Here is a 15,081-nt window from a genome sequence, read left to right on the forward strand (position 1 = left end):
AATAACACCCCTTAGTCACCTTTGCACTCCTATTATTCTTTGTTTACACCACATTGCACAGGCTACGAGATCACTGCAGGGGCAAAAGAGACAGCCGCTGCTAGCATAACAAGCTACCGAGCTAACTAGTTAGCCTTTCCAATTTACTTATTTTAAACTTAAGAAAGTGTTTCAAATGGAGTGGGGAAGAAGGACAAAGTAGCCAAAAGAAGCCAAAAACTTACCACTTCCACACGGAATGGGAGGATAACTTTTTTTCACTCTATCATGTTGGACATGCGTTGGCTGACTACATGCAGTGTGAAGGTAATGTAATACAGTATAATGTCATGTCTCATCAATGTAACATTACTGACACCGAGTGATGAGAATACTACATGTAACTTATCTTTAAATATTTTTTGACTAATAATAGTCCATAGTCAACCATGAAACAGCAATCATTTATTAATTCATTAATTTTTGAAAAATTGCGAGAGTGACACTAATGCGATGGTAAGGCTGTCGAGTCTGCGGCCAGCCCACTCAGCCCACTTTGGATATGTAACTTGTAACAAACACTGTAGGTTTTTGGTTGGTTCCTTCAGAACCTTTCTAAGAACAAGTGTCAGAAAACTCTTCAGAACGTATTGGTGAATCAAGCCCATTGTTCGTCGTCATCATTTTTGGTGTAAGTGTTCTTACTAGTCTGTTTTCTCCTCCAGCCTGTGACCAGCTTTCCCTGGGAGTGGCGGCTATTTTTGGCCCCTCTCACAGTTCTTCGGCCAATGCTGTCCAGTCCATCTGCAATGCCTTGGGGGTGCCCCACATCCAGACTAAGTGGAAGCACCAGGTTTCAGACAACAAAGATGTCTTCTACGTCAGCCTATATCCAGACTTCTCATCCCTCAGCCGAGCAATCCTAGACTTGGTGCACTTCTTCAAATGGAAGACAGTCACGGTGGTTTATGACGACAGCACCGGTGAGTCATTTTAACACAGTTTGTGATGAAGAATTTCTTTGTGTTGAAGAGCTTTTTTTTTAGAAGAAACAGACAATAGAAGCTATTATAAACCTACTTTATCTGTTATATTCTGAAACAAATAATGACAGTTGAATGGGAACATAGGGAAACTAGTGGTATAGGTCGAGGGTACCTCAAGATCCAGTGGTGGACAACAGTTGAGTGGTTGCCTCAAAAATTAAAATGAAGGACAAACAGACATTGTATCATGAAGAAATATTTCAAATTCTTCAGTATAGGTTAAACATTCTGGGATGGTACAAATACCGTATAATGACATTGAAATATTATGTCATTTATACCATGAAATATTACATCATATACAGTATATTGGACTGCTAGTATTTCTAATATATTGATTGGCTTCTTACATCAGGGGCCGCCAAAGGCAAATCACTCGCATGATTTGTCTGGCTCGATTTTTATGCCAGATGCCTTTCCTCACACACCCTTCACTTTCATCTAGGCTTTAGATACTGGACAGCACTACACAGTTGTATGTGTCACTACACATCATTGCAGGTGAAATATGATACAAATAAATATATTATTTTTAATATTATTATTATTATTGAAGACAGGTTCGTGTTGTTACCTTTATTTAGATGTACAAGTTACAGATGCCATTTCATCCTGATCACTCTGGGAAGCAGGACTTGTACAAACGTTTTCATTATTGCAGTCCAGGTCATTGGGCTGCAAATAAGCCAAACAGGCTGAGCACATGTAACATATGCCGAGGGTCAGAGTGGGTGCCAGCCTGAGGACAAGCTGCCAGGCCTCCTAGAGCTCCATCCAACAAACACATTGGCTTTTGCCTAATTGAACATCCTTCAGTACTGGCATGTTGTGATTAACAAAGTAAAGCTAATCTGACGCTAGTTACATAGAAAATTGTACTTGAGGTTAACAGCCATTAAAGTGATGTGTAGATCAATATGCCTGAGGTTCATGACTGCAGTGATCTCTGCATTATTCAGACATCAAAAGTGGTCTGTTAAGTTGGATATACAGTTGAACCTTGGAAGGACCGACTCTAACCGAAACATACTCTAACCTTATCATTTTTTTCCCATAAGAAATAGTGTAAATCCAATGAATCCGTTACAGAAAGCCAAAAATGTTAACTGAAAACAAATTAAATTAACATTTAAGGTTACTTTTACCTTTATTGAAGACGTGACTCTTGACGTGACTGTTCCCAAAGACACGATGTGGCAGCAAGATCAACCACCACCACCTTCCTGTTTTGCCATGAGTTATTTCTTGAATTCAATACTGTTTCTCGCCTCAATAACCCAAAATGGAGGCAAAGAAAGTTGCAAGTGCCAGCATTTTGACAAATAAGGTGAGAAACACTATTGAATTCCAGAAATAACTCATAAGAAAAAAGGAAGGTGGTGGTGCTTGATCTCGCTGCCACGTCGTGTCTTTGGGACCAGTGAATGATATCAGTCATTTAGTAAAGGTAAAAGTAACCTTTAATGTTCATTTAGCCCTTTAATTCGTCATTCATTTGTATGTTTTTACAATTGTGTTATACATGTGAAACGATACTGTAATTATAAAACTACAAAAACATGTTTGCTTGAACATTTTTAAGAATCACCTGCTGATGACATCACAGACGGGCGGTGTGACGTCGCAGACTTCCAGTTCCGGTTGCTATTTTGTTTGCTAGCTAATAGGATGCCAACAAGGAAGGATTTTTTGTGCTAACATAAATACAATAAGAATACAGATGAACTCACACGGTGTATTGATAACATGGCAAGAAGTGCACCATATTGTATGCTAAACGCATAATGCAGGCAAACCGAGGCAAAATTGTGGTGTCATTTTGGATAATCATAGTACGTCTGCATGGCATTAATGTGAATCATAGCAGAAACACATACTGTATGTATATTAGTTCATAATAATAACTGATATTAGTAAGAGCATGGAATAATGGACACAAAACATTTTAAGTCTAATAACTAACCATATTTTCCTGACATAGGGTGACCATATTTTGATTACCGAAAACCAGGACACTTGGCCCGGCAAAGAGATACTCAGATGATACTCATAGTTTACTCAAAGATGGCTTATAATTTCAATACATTTAAAGTACAAATCTCTTCTGTATGAATAGAAAATTGTTATATTACAAAATGCTGTCTATAACCAAATATAAAAATTCTTAAAGGAAGAACACTCAAAAACTCATTGGCTCAGTGTGCTTTGTGAGTAGCACATTCATCTGGTGAATATATGTAAAAGCAATTCATTTACACTTTCGATGTGTAGAGCTCCACATTATGGCTTGTGACTGCCATTGGGCGGGGTGGACGTGTCAACAGCACCCGCCATTGCTCAGTGAGAACACAAAATGCAGAACAATACCTGCTTTCACCATATTAGAAAACTCCCCAACAACGCCAGAAAAAGTCGCTAGTTGCTTTTGAGAAAATATGTCGTCAAGGGGGGTTGGATTGTCGCCAGATCTAGCCACAAAATTGCCAAGTTGGCAACACTGCTGCCAAACAACAAAAGGAAATAAGACAGACAGGAATTTAAGGTGAAAACAGGAAACCCACACATAAGTTAAACTTGTCAATTTTGTTTTTTTTCTTATTTCAGTGTAGAAAGAATATTGCATTTCTTAATGGCCCAATTCCTACAGCACAATGCATCCAAAAAGCCTGCTGTTGTGAACAATCCCATCTTTTTGGGAAGGGAATTGAAAAGTGTTAGGGGAACAGTTTCTCGATGAACTCTTTTTCCGCCAAGCAGGGAGCAAACAATCAAATCAATAACCACAACGGGACACATCTAATGGCTCAACTTTGAAACATCAAAAACCTAGATGGCAGCAGCATGTGTTATAGCTCCGCAAGCCAGGCATGACATCCTTACAACTCCCTGGAATGCCAACAGGGACTTTTGATGAGGCCATAAGGGAAAACAGACTTTGATACCATAACGCCGGCCGGGAAAGAACGGATTTGTTCTATACGTATTTCCACTAACACTGACAGCTTTGTCTTTGTGCTACTGTGTGTTTTGGTGAGTAATTGTTTCCCCTCAAAGAAAGCCAATATTGGTGTAAAACACTGTGGTCAGCTTAACATTGAGCGTAATTTTTGAACGGAACATTACTTAACAACCTCTCATGGGTGGCAATACAGTGTCGGCAAGGCCACCTAGACGACAGAGCTCATTTAGGAACTGTATCCAAATTTGTGAATTTTCAATTTTGGGCAGTTTATGGTATTAATAGCCTTCAGAGCGAAGTGAGTCCAGTGAATGTGGCTTTGCTTATTATTGACTGTTGAAGTTGCAATTGTCTCACACACCAAAATTTTTAATGAGGTAATTTCTACAGTCATTTCTGTCGCGATACAATGTTTGGGCCAATTACTTGACCAACAAACCCCGTTTAAGTAAGGAGCCTTTGCTTCAACCTGTAAAGTCATAAGATAAACATTACCTTCACTGAAATGACTTTTTTCTTGGGCAGGGACATAGTAACACATATGAGTAAAGCTGTACCATTGCTCTGGACATTTGCAATAGTTATCTTCTAGTTAGTATGTTAATTCAACACAGGAATTTAAAGCGATCTGCTAGTCTGTACATCTGTCATCATCTATCAAATGTCTATATAGATTTGATCCAGACTAATTGATCATTTTTCCATTTTGAATGTGATTTACCAGATACAGTAATCCCTTGTTATCATAGTTAATTGGTTCCAGTCCCGACCGTGATAAGTGAACTTATCCTTATTTATAAATGGAATATTTTAATAGTTGGAGCATAGAGAACCGGTTTATGACCTTCTAAATATGGTTTTTAACATCATTAAGGCCCTCTAGACGTTAAATAACACCCCATAGTCACCTTTGCACTTGTATTACCCAATATAGTAGATACAGTAACAGAAAATAAGACATAAATAAAACTCGTTCTCGTATGTGTTGCGAGGGGAGATGAGTGGGTGGCAGACAGGAGGTGATGTCAGGGGTTCCGAGTTGAGTTTTAGCTTTTAACTTCTGTAGTTATTCTTATGATTATTATGTTATTATTATTGTGCCTGTTGTTAGATATTTGAAACCTGCTATAAAGGCCTGTTGTTCCAGTGATCAAGCCTGGTGATTGTGTGTCTCACCGAAAATTCCTGACACCTAGTGACCAGTGTAGAATGCTACTTCGTCTTCTGAAATCCTTATATTTGTATTTGAGTTAATTTAGCAATTTTTATGCTTGAAAATACTTGAATTAGGAAAAAAAATACATTAAAATACGTTAAATACATGCAGAATTAATGGCACAGTCCTTAACAACCTTTAATTCATAAGAAGACAAAGCTTGAAAGAGGGGGGCATGTTCACACCAGCAAGGAGACAAAGTCACGCTTACTCTTTGTCTCGATTCACCATATCATTTTGTCCAGATGGGCATCTGGCTTGTCCATGTGGGCAACTGGAAATTTATGTCGCGTTTGAAGATGCCGATTTAGATTTTTCTATGCCAATTTAAAAGTCACTTCACTGTGAACAGTTTTGCGTAGCTGGTTTCCTGGACTTCCCCATCGTTCTGAGTATTAGTCCTTGCAATGACTGTTGTCAAAGAAATGCCTTTATCCTTTGAACCTGCCTATGATAAATTTGTTTTTTTGTTGTAGTTTTGAACCAGCACACTTCAAAACCAACATTTTCTAATATGAAACTTTCTTATAGGTTGTGTAGGGAATACTTCCCACTGGTTGGCATTATTGTTTGGCCTTAGCACAAGTCCGTGCCCAGCTAACTGCTCTTGTTTTATTACATGCATTTATCCGTTGTCTTTACTTTACTTTAATAAACTGACTTTCACCTATGGTCATGAACTCATACTTGTTTTGTATATTGGTCTTCAGCTGTCTCACATGTAATGGCTGACCTGTTTGCTCATTGTACTCATTAGATAAATGCATTTTCTGATTTATTACAGTGAAACGGTAAATTGGACTGATTGCACTTGATCCTTCTTCTTCATGCATCTCCAAATGCTATTAAAGCTATTTGCTATAGTCTCCATGTACACATTAATTTGTGTTAACTATAGAATCATGACTAGAAATACAAAATCTAAATCAATGGAAAACCTCAGAATCTTAAGCCTCTGACTGTTTATCGCTTTCCAACATGTTCAAATGGATATGAACGCTAAAAGTCACACAATGTGCCAAGGGTCATGTTTAACCTTGACGCTGGGAACCTTTAGGACTGTGACTAATTCAATTATTTTTACCTTTGGCCATCTGGGCTGGCTAATATCTTATAAGGAGCATATCAGTGCGCACGGAGGCTTGTTGGGCCATTCCCTTGCAAGGATATTTATCATAGGCAAACCAATCTGTTTTACACTCAGGAGACTCCCAGACAGCCCTCTAATAAACGCTTAGAGAGGATAAAATATTCATGCTGGGTTAAATATGGATCTTGCAGCAGGGCTTGTACTTTAGACTCCATCAATACGGAAGACGGCCACCTTAAATCGGATGTTCTTCTTCTTCTTGTTTAGCTGTCAGGACAAACTAGCTGTATTGCTGCCAGCTCCATCTACTGTACAGCATAACAACAACAAAGTGACTATCGCTACTAAAGTGACAGACACAAAAGGCTTAAATTATCGGACATATGGGGAGTTTTGGAATTTAATTCTACATTATATTCAGGGTAAAATGATTGTACAGATGCAATAATTAGTACATCTGGCAAGACGGCTGCTGCAAGCTTAATCAGAAGTACTCTGGTGTGTGCGAAGAAAAACAGAGACGCTGTATATTTTGGAAATTGCCATTTCCAGAACTATAGCCACTGTATTTGCTTAACCTTTCAAACAGCAACAATTTATAAGACAACGCATGAATGCATTTTCTTCTCTTCTGCCGTTTTTTTTATTTCAAGGTCTGATTCGACTGCAAGAACTTATAAAGGCCCCGTCAAGGTACAACATTCGATTAAAGATCCGGCAACTTCCTGCAGAGACCAAGGATGCTAAACCATTGTTAAAGGAGATGAAAAGGGGGAAGGAGTTCCACATCATCTTTGACTGTGGACATGAAATGGCTGCTGGGATCCTAAAACAGGTATGCGGCCATGTATTTTTGTGTGTTTGCGCAGATTACACAAAGAAAGGTATTTCAAAATTTATCAGGATGTTCAGTTTTTTGGGGGGTTTTCTTTAAAAAGTCTTGGCTCCCACATACAGTTGGGGTCAAAGGTTTACTTACACTCATCTTGGGGCAAGATTGGCATATTACTTTTGGCCCCTTAATGATTTTATTTATATTGAATAGCTACTTTAATGGACACACGATCCACACAGTCGAGGGATCGGGTAGAGCTGGGTTCGAATCTCCGCTTGAGCATCTCTGTGTGGAGTTTGCATGTTCTTCCCGTGCGTGCATGGTTTTTCTACGGGTACTCCCACATTCCAAAAACATGCATGTTAGCTTAATTGGAGACTCTAAATTGTCCATAGGTATGAATGTGAGTGTGAATGGTTGTTTGTCGATATGTGTCCTGCGATTGGCTGCCGACAAGTCCAGGGTGTACCCTCCCTCTCGTCCAAAGTCAGCTGGGATAGGCTCCAGCATACCCGTGACTCTAGTGGGGATAAGCGGCATATATACATATAAATCAGTTGTATACATACTGTATATTCACCTTCACCTTAAATTCTTGCATAAGTGGTGCTGAAGGTTTCAGTATGTCTTCTGACTTCACATTCCAAGCCCTGTTCTCTTCTTGCTAGTGACCATGATTGACTTCAGCTAGTATTTTGGGATAAAATCATTAATATATACATGTACACTCCTGATCAAAATTTTAAGAGTAGTTGAAAACAACGATTGCAAACAACGATTAAACTGAAATAGGCTGTTCATCAGCTGATCAAAAGTTTAAGACTGCGGCCTTTAAAAGACGCTGGAAGACAATCGTTTGCGACTTCTTTAAAGATCCTGTGGGTTTTGGAACAAAAAAGGTAAGTGATAGCCCCCAAAAAATGTCACCGGCCCTGAACCCGAAGATCCAGTTGGCTGTCCGTCAGGACATGGGACGATCCTCAGCCCAAGTAAAGGTTGTTAATGGTACCGAGTGCAGTCCAGTAGCAATCAGATGTCATCTGCAAGAGAAGGGTTTTAAGAACAAAAAACGTCTTCAAAGGCCTCGTCTCCGTCATCGCCACGCAAAATTTGCACCAGAGCACCAAAAATGGGACATTGAAAGGTGGAAGAAAGTTTTACTCTCTGAGAAAAAAACCTCAGCAATACACGGCTCACAAGAAATAGGTAAGTCTCAAAAATTGCCATTTTAAGTGTGGAACGCTTGCCATGAGATTGGCAGTTGATCTGCTTGATGCAGCGTAACGTACGATACATTCTTCATTGTGACTTAGTTTCAAGGCAACACAGATAGATACATCAATGGCTAATTCCTTTGTTTCGCTTTTTCATTATCACTTTGCAGTGAGAGGAAGGACATATGATGAGTCCCTCAATTAGCAAATGTTCATAATTATCGTGCTTGCAGGACTGATCAAATATTAAAGACAACATGATTCACCCCCAGCACACTGTCACTCTCCCAGGGGTTTTAATCAGTGCCTGAGTGTTAAATAGCTGGGGAAGCTCAAGGACTCTTTTCATTAACAATGTCTGTGAGAAAACCCTGCTAATGGAAAGTAATGAAAGACTGTCCTGCTCTGGTTTTCTCATTCCACAACACACCAATAATTTACCTTGCTTCCTCGCCCATTAGCCACACCTTGCCAAACGAAACGAGGTGTGAAGACTGCATTATGAAAATTATTTAAATTAATCACGATTAAAAATTGTATTCATTTTCTGTTTAGCTTAAAAAGATACATTATAATAATGCAGGAGCAGACAATTATTCATGTTTTAAACGAAAGGTTGTAAAATATATACGGAAAGCCAAACAGTGAAAGCTTTGACCCAACTAGCAAGAACTAATCTTGACCTGGGTTATTTTTACTCGCTCATTCACCCGCTAGTACATTCGTTCATTTCGACAGCCCCGAGGGAAGACATTTCATTTCTCCAAATAAGGGGTTACCCCAGGTGGTGTTGGGAATAATGTGTTTAAACCCTCGTTACCCCGGGGATGCAAGACCGCACTTCTGACCACACTTCTGTTTCAAATGTGCGCACCTCCCGTCTGACGACTCCGTTTAAAAGGCTAACTCTCCCCGGTTAAAGTTGAGACCTCTAAGTCAGGAGTGAAGAGGACTCGCCCAGACGTCAGCCTGATGTGTGCAGACGGCCCTACTACACCCAGACCATGAACAATAGCGTAACCGATTTATAATGTTCACGGCACTGGAACCTACACTTTATGTCTGCTCCTCTTCTTATAATTTAGTGCACTTGGAGTTTCCCTGGGATAATTTACTCCTCCAAATACGATCAGAAGGACCTGTCAGTTTTAAATGATAAGCCGGAACGACCTATAAGAAATTCACTTCAATAATACTGCATACTCTTTGGTATCGAAGAAGGCTCAGGGTGACACTCTTCATATTTTTGTAAAGACAAAGGTTTTTATAGAAAAGATTGCAAGGAATTATAATCAGTAATAAAATCATAAACAGGATAAAAATAATCTGAACTAACCCCATTGATGATAATTGAGGTCCATTCACATATAGCTGGAGAAAAATTTAAAATAAAACCGTAGAACAAATCCGGTGGCATAAATCTTTGGCGTTAACTGAAAAACGCAGAGAGGACGCTAACCCAGGTTCTAGCAAGGCAAAGCAAGTTTATTTGTAGAGCACAGTTTGTACACAAGGTAATTCAAAGTGCTTTACAGAAAAAAAAAGGCTAAATATCATTCCATAAAACATAAAATCATTACATAAATGGGGTTTGTATATATTTTGTGTCTTGCACAGCATTGTCAGATCCAAAACATTCAATCGAAACGTCAGTATTATAACAGTCCATCACGCTGCTAGACACATGGCCAGAATTATTGGCAGGCCAAAGATGACAGTGTTTTGGGCCAGTCGGCCAAATTTTCAGCCTAATTTATACGACCATGGCCAAAGACATTGACATCTCTGGCATGTATTTTTGGCGATGACTGTAAGTAACTGAAGTTTTAGGGCGGCTCATCTGCCTGATGAGGTTTGATTCATAATGCATGCGTTATTTCCATCAAGCAGACATTTCTGTTCTTTCTTTCGAGCCTTGTCTGACATCATTACGAGCAAAAGGTTACAACAGGCATGTTGTAAATTAAAATATTGACAGCAAGTGAGCGAGCACTGAAATGCTGGAGTTCTCTCAAGGTATGCCACCAGATACGAGCGGCCATTAACAGCCACCCTCCCTATTGAATCATTCTCCATACAATCCTAATCTGTGATTCATATTGATTTTTCTGAGTCTTAGCATGGCAGGCAGGACCCTGACACAAGATTACAGTACCACACAGTGAGAATGCATTGGCGTCTGGCCAGCACACACATTCACACAGCCTGAATGATAATGGAATTATACAGAACAAGGTGATTCTACTTTAAAATCTCATCTCCAAGGTGCTTTTAGAGATAAATTGCTTTTGTAAGTTTTCAAGGGTGAGCACTGACAGAAAGTGATCTCATTGTTTTAGTCACCATCCAAATTTCACGGCCATAGAGCGAGGGGCGCAAGTGACAACATGTGATTAATTGGGAGTTTGCGCCTAGATCCAGACACTTCTTTGCCATATCAGTCTTCCTAAAAGCTCTCCATTGAATATATTCATTAGCCCGCAATAGAAGCAGCACCAATGTTTGCTGTTTACGCTAACAAATTTTACAGTTGGCAATAATGAAAAAGGAGAATATAAATACTGTATAATTACATCAGAAATCAATTTAGAGAACATAATAATATAAGTGACAGTGCTTAGTCAAGAACAAAATAGATATGCAGTCACCCCTCGCTATATCGCCGTTCGAATATTGCCTCCCCACTATATTATTAATTCATTAATGATCACTGTTTCGTGGTTGACTATGGCCTATTATTAGTCAAAAAATATTGAAAGCCAAGTTATATGTAGCATTGTGAGACATGACGTTAGATTACATTACCTTTTACACCGCATGGAGACTGGCTACTGAGGCAGCAGAGCCAAGCCGACATGTCATGGCTGAGATCGAGTGAAAAAAAGGTTCTCCTCTTATTAATGGAAGTAGTACGTTTTTGGCTTCTTTGTCCTTCTTCCCCACTCCGCTTGAAACACTTTCTTAAGTTTAGAATAAGTAAATTGGAGAAGCTGGCTATTTAGCTCGGTAGCTTACTATGCTAGCGGCTGTTATGTCCCTGCAGTGATCTCCTAGTCTGTGCAATGTGATGTAAACAAAGAATAATAGGAGTGTAAAAGTGACTATTGGGGTTTTATTTCATGTCTACAGGGCTTTAATAATGTTAGAACCAATATTTAGAAAGTCATAAGCAAGTTTTCTATGCTCTGATTACGAAAATATTCCATTTCATTAATATTGAATCCTACTTTGCGGAAATTCACTTATCGTGGTCATGTCTTCAACCAATTAACCGTGATTAAACAAGGGACGACTGTAGCTATACAGTGGAACCTCGGTTAGCGTACACCTCGGTTAGCGTGTTTTTCGGTTTAAGCCAAAAATTTACACCGAAATGTTGCCTCTGTTTGCGTACATTTTTTGGTCAGTGTACAATGTGGCACCCGTCTTGTCGTGTTATTAATGCACTGCGTGAGTCCAACTGTGTTCTTATGTATTTTTACAGAAAACATCCTTGTTAGCTGCCTATTAGCTTGCTACTATGTGGGAACAGGAACCGGGGGTCATCTCCGTCACCCGTCTATGATGCCATCTTCACCCAAAAAACGTTTTTATAGTTTTACTACTATGGTTTTACATGCAGAAAAGAATTTGAAATGCATATAAATGACAAATGAAAGCTAAGAAGAAGGAAAAATGAACATTTAATGTTGCTTGTACCTTAACTGAAGACGTGATTGTTGACAAAGACGGCTTTGTGGCTGCAAGACCACCACATTCATGTTTTTCTTCGAGTTATTTCTTGAATTCAAGAATGTTTCTCACCTTCTTTACACACATACACCTTTCTTTGGGTCCACTGTAGGTTACTTTGCAGTTGTGATCAAAAGAAAAGCAAAGACTTGAGGTGAGAAACACTATTGAAATCAATAAATAACTCAGTAGGGCAAAACTAACCTGTCTCACGACGGTCTAAACCCAGCTCACGTTCCCTATTAGTCGGTGAAAAATCCAACGCTTGGTGAAGTCTGCTTCACAATGATAGGAAGAGCCGACATCGAAGGATCAAAAAGCGGCGTCGCTATGAACTCTTGGCCGCCACAAGCCAGTTATCCCTGTGGTAACACCTCCTGTTTGAAACCCAAAAAGTCAGGACTATATTTTTACTTATTTATTCATTTTTTGTTAAGAGCAGAACTAATGGCGATCCTGACAAATAAACAGATCTCATTTGTGACTTTTTCCACTTTAAAGAAAAAGGCTAAAACACTCAAACAAACATGGTTGGTGAACAACAGCATTACAGTATCTTAATTTATTTAGTGACACAGAAAACAAGACGAGAAAAAAAATGAAACACAGTCGCTGTCGGCACACATCCGAAATGAGCACAAAAAATGCAGAAAAGTGGAGACAGAATAGGTACAACATGGCTTGAAAAACAACTTGCCAAAGCTTAAAATTCACTGTTGGGATATAAAATGAAGTTGGCATAACAGCCTTCCCGGTTTTAAATGTTACTCTGTTGGTTGTTGTCACGTGATATGTAAGAAGCCGCTGACACAAGTTGCTCTTCACTTTCTGGAGTCACCGTTATCCTTTTCACAATACTTCCACACTATGGATGGACGATTTTTAGTAGCCATTATGAGCCAATCTGTTGATGTTGACGATGTTTTTAGCGTTCAAAGCTAGTGCTCACCTCAGCTCCTTTGGATTGTACCACTGAAGCGGATGATTTTATTGATTAATTAAGTAAGTATAGGTCTTCTGTTAAGCACACCCTTCATTTTCGATTCCTTATTAACACAAATTAGGCTGTTTTGGTATTAAAATAGGCGATTTAAAACAAAAACAAAGACGTTCTTTATAAAAATGTATGCTCAGCAGCGACTGTGGCCACCCCCATGTAGTCAGAATACCGATCTTGTCACGTGACATTCGAATCAGACTCCTCAGAATCGAATCATTGAATAGAAGACATCCCCAGTATAATCAATTTGTCTAAAAAAATCATTATATTCAGTATATTGCTTAGGAAGTTCTAAACTAAAATGGTTTGATATGGTCCAGGCCAGTTATTTCCAATGTATGGCACAGTGAGCCTCCTTTCAGAAAATATAATACAGTTAGGTCTACCCGACTCCATAAAAAACTGACTTTCTGGAGCATATTTTGTGGAGTTTTCAACTCACCCCGGACTCATTTACTCTAGTTGACTCCCTCACCATCGGAACTAAACCTCACTCTTTGAAAACCCCTATTAAATTCCAGCAAATTGAACTTATTAAATGAATGTTTGTTGTTTTAGTATGACAGCACAATGTATTATTGTTGTTGTTATTTATTTTGTAACCATAAGCCAAAATTAAATGCATACACAAACTAATCATAGTGTCATTAGGAAGACAATATACTGTATATTGTAAAGAATTTAAGAACTGAAGTAACTTGTGAAGTTTAATTGTTTAGCTTTATACTGTCACTGTTTTCAGTTTAAAGATGAGTAGGAAGAACCATTATGCCAAAATAAAACATGGACCTGAAGGATTGCTCCTTTCCCTGCCCTCAACTTTTTAAATTTTGCTGCCCATTGGGTAGAACATACGTTATAGTCTCAAACTGCCTTATTCAACAGACATCAAGCCCTCAACATGCGATATCTCATCCTGCAAGCCTGGATCAGCTGTTCTTCAGTTAGGTTCCATGTCTCAAGTGCTGCTTAGTCCCTTAGAAAAAAATGTTTGGAGGAGACCATCAGTCCTTTTACATGAATGGTAATGCATGCAGTCCAGCTCTCGAACACCTGTGTCTTGCATCCGTGCGGCTTACCGCCGCTTTATCAGTTACATTTCACACCTTCACTCTACCGGAACCACCTGCTCCACAAATGTCATGCCTTCAGTGCTCCAGAGTACACTAACGCCTGCAGTGCCTCCCACTCTCAACAACTGCTCAGGGGCATGACACTGTGCACAGCCCCCAAAATTTGACTCAGAGTGTAAAATTCAATTTCCCCTTCAAGGAGAAGGCTTCAGTTTTATTTCAAGTCTTGCTACTTTTAGTATTCGCTTTGGTCTTTTACAACCACAACGATTGCATCAGTGTTTCATAGAAGGTCTTTGGCAAGCATGTTCGATGAATTTTTGAGAATCATGCACATAATCTACACTGTTATTTCAAGTGCGCCCATGGATAGAAGGAGAAATCACTCAAAGCCTTTTGGTGCGCTCTAGGTGTGGACAATACTGCAAAATTTGGGATCGAGCTGAGGATTACCAACATACTTTTGCACAGCCACACCAGCTGACATCTGTTACACCGACATCTGCACATTTGCCACAATTAGCTCGGTTTATTGCTTCATTTAACAGAATTCTAGAATGTTCTTTATCTCTAAGACCTCAACTACAGCGGTCAAGTAGAATAGCTGCCTTTTCACACTACCTGGTTTTATAGCCATTTAATTGCACAATCAGACATGCGAATTTACATGCGAATGTCTGTGCACAAATATTGTATGCACTCATATATGCTTTCAATCCATATATAATTATACATACACATATATTGCCCTCATTGATCTCTCACTCTTTGTCTGTCTGCTACTCTCTTAGGCTCTGGCCATGGGAATGATGACAGAATATTATCATTACATCTTTACAACACTGGTAAGTAGAACATTCTGTGCCTACACGGAGATTTGCTTCATACCATAACAAAACTGGATTTTAGTTTTATGGTCTTCATTGTTCCCTTCTTC

The 15,081-nt window shown here is 39.2% G+C and overlaps 1 protein-coding gene across 5 annotated transcripts in view; it reads left to right on the plus strand.

The window, feature by feature from the left end:
- The window catches only part of grik2 (glutamate receptor, ionotropic, kainate 2), a 177,417-nt gene that overhangs the window by 54,469 nt on the left and 107,867 nt on the right, over nt 1-15,081 (plus strand). For all 5 annotated transcript variants that reach the window (XM_054783107.1, XM_054783109.1, XM_054783108.1 and 2 more), the window contains exons 4-6: nt 705-962; nt 6,944-7,125; nt 14,936-14,989. In XM_054783107.1, the coding sequence (XP_054639082.1) occupies nt 705-962; nt 6,944-7,125; nt 14,936-14,989 (494 nt within the window). The remainder of the gene's footprint in view (nt 1-704; nt 963-6,943; nt 7,126-14,935; nt 14,990-15,081) is intronic.

Source organism: Dunckerocampus dactyliophorus, chromosome 7, assembly GCF_027744805.1.
Source record: "Dunckerocampus dactyliophorus isolate RoL2022-P2 chromosome 7, RoL_Ddac_1.1, whole genome shotgun sequence".
Lineage (NCBI taxonomy): Eukaryota > Metazoa > Chordata > Actinopteri > Syngnathiformes > Syngnathidae > Dunckerocampus > Dunckerocampus dactyliophorus.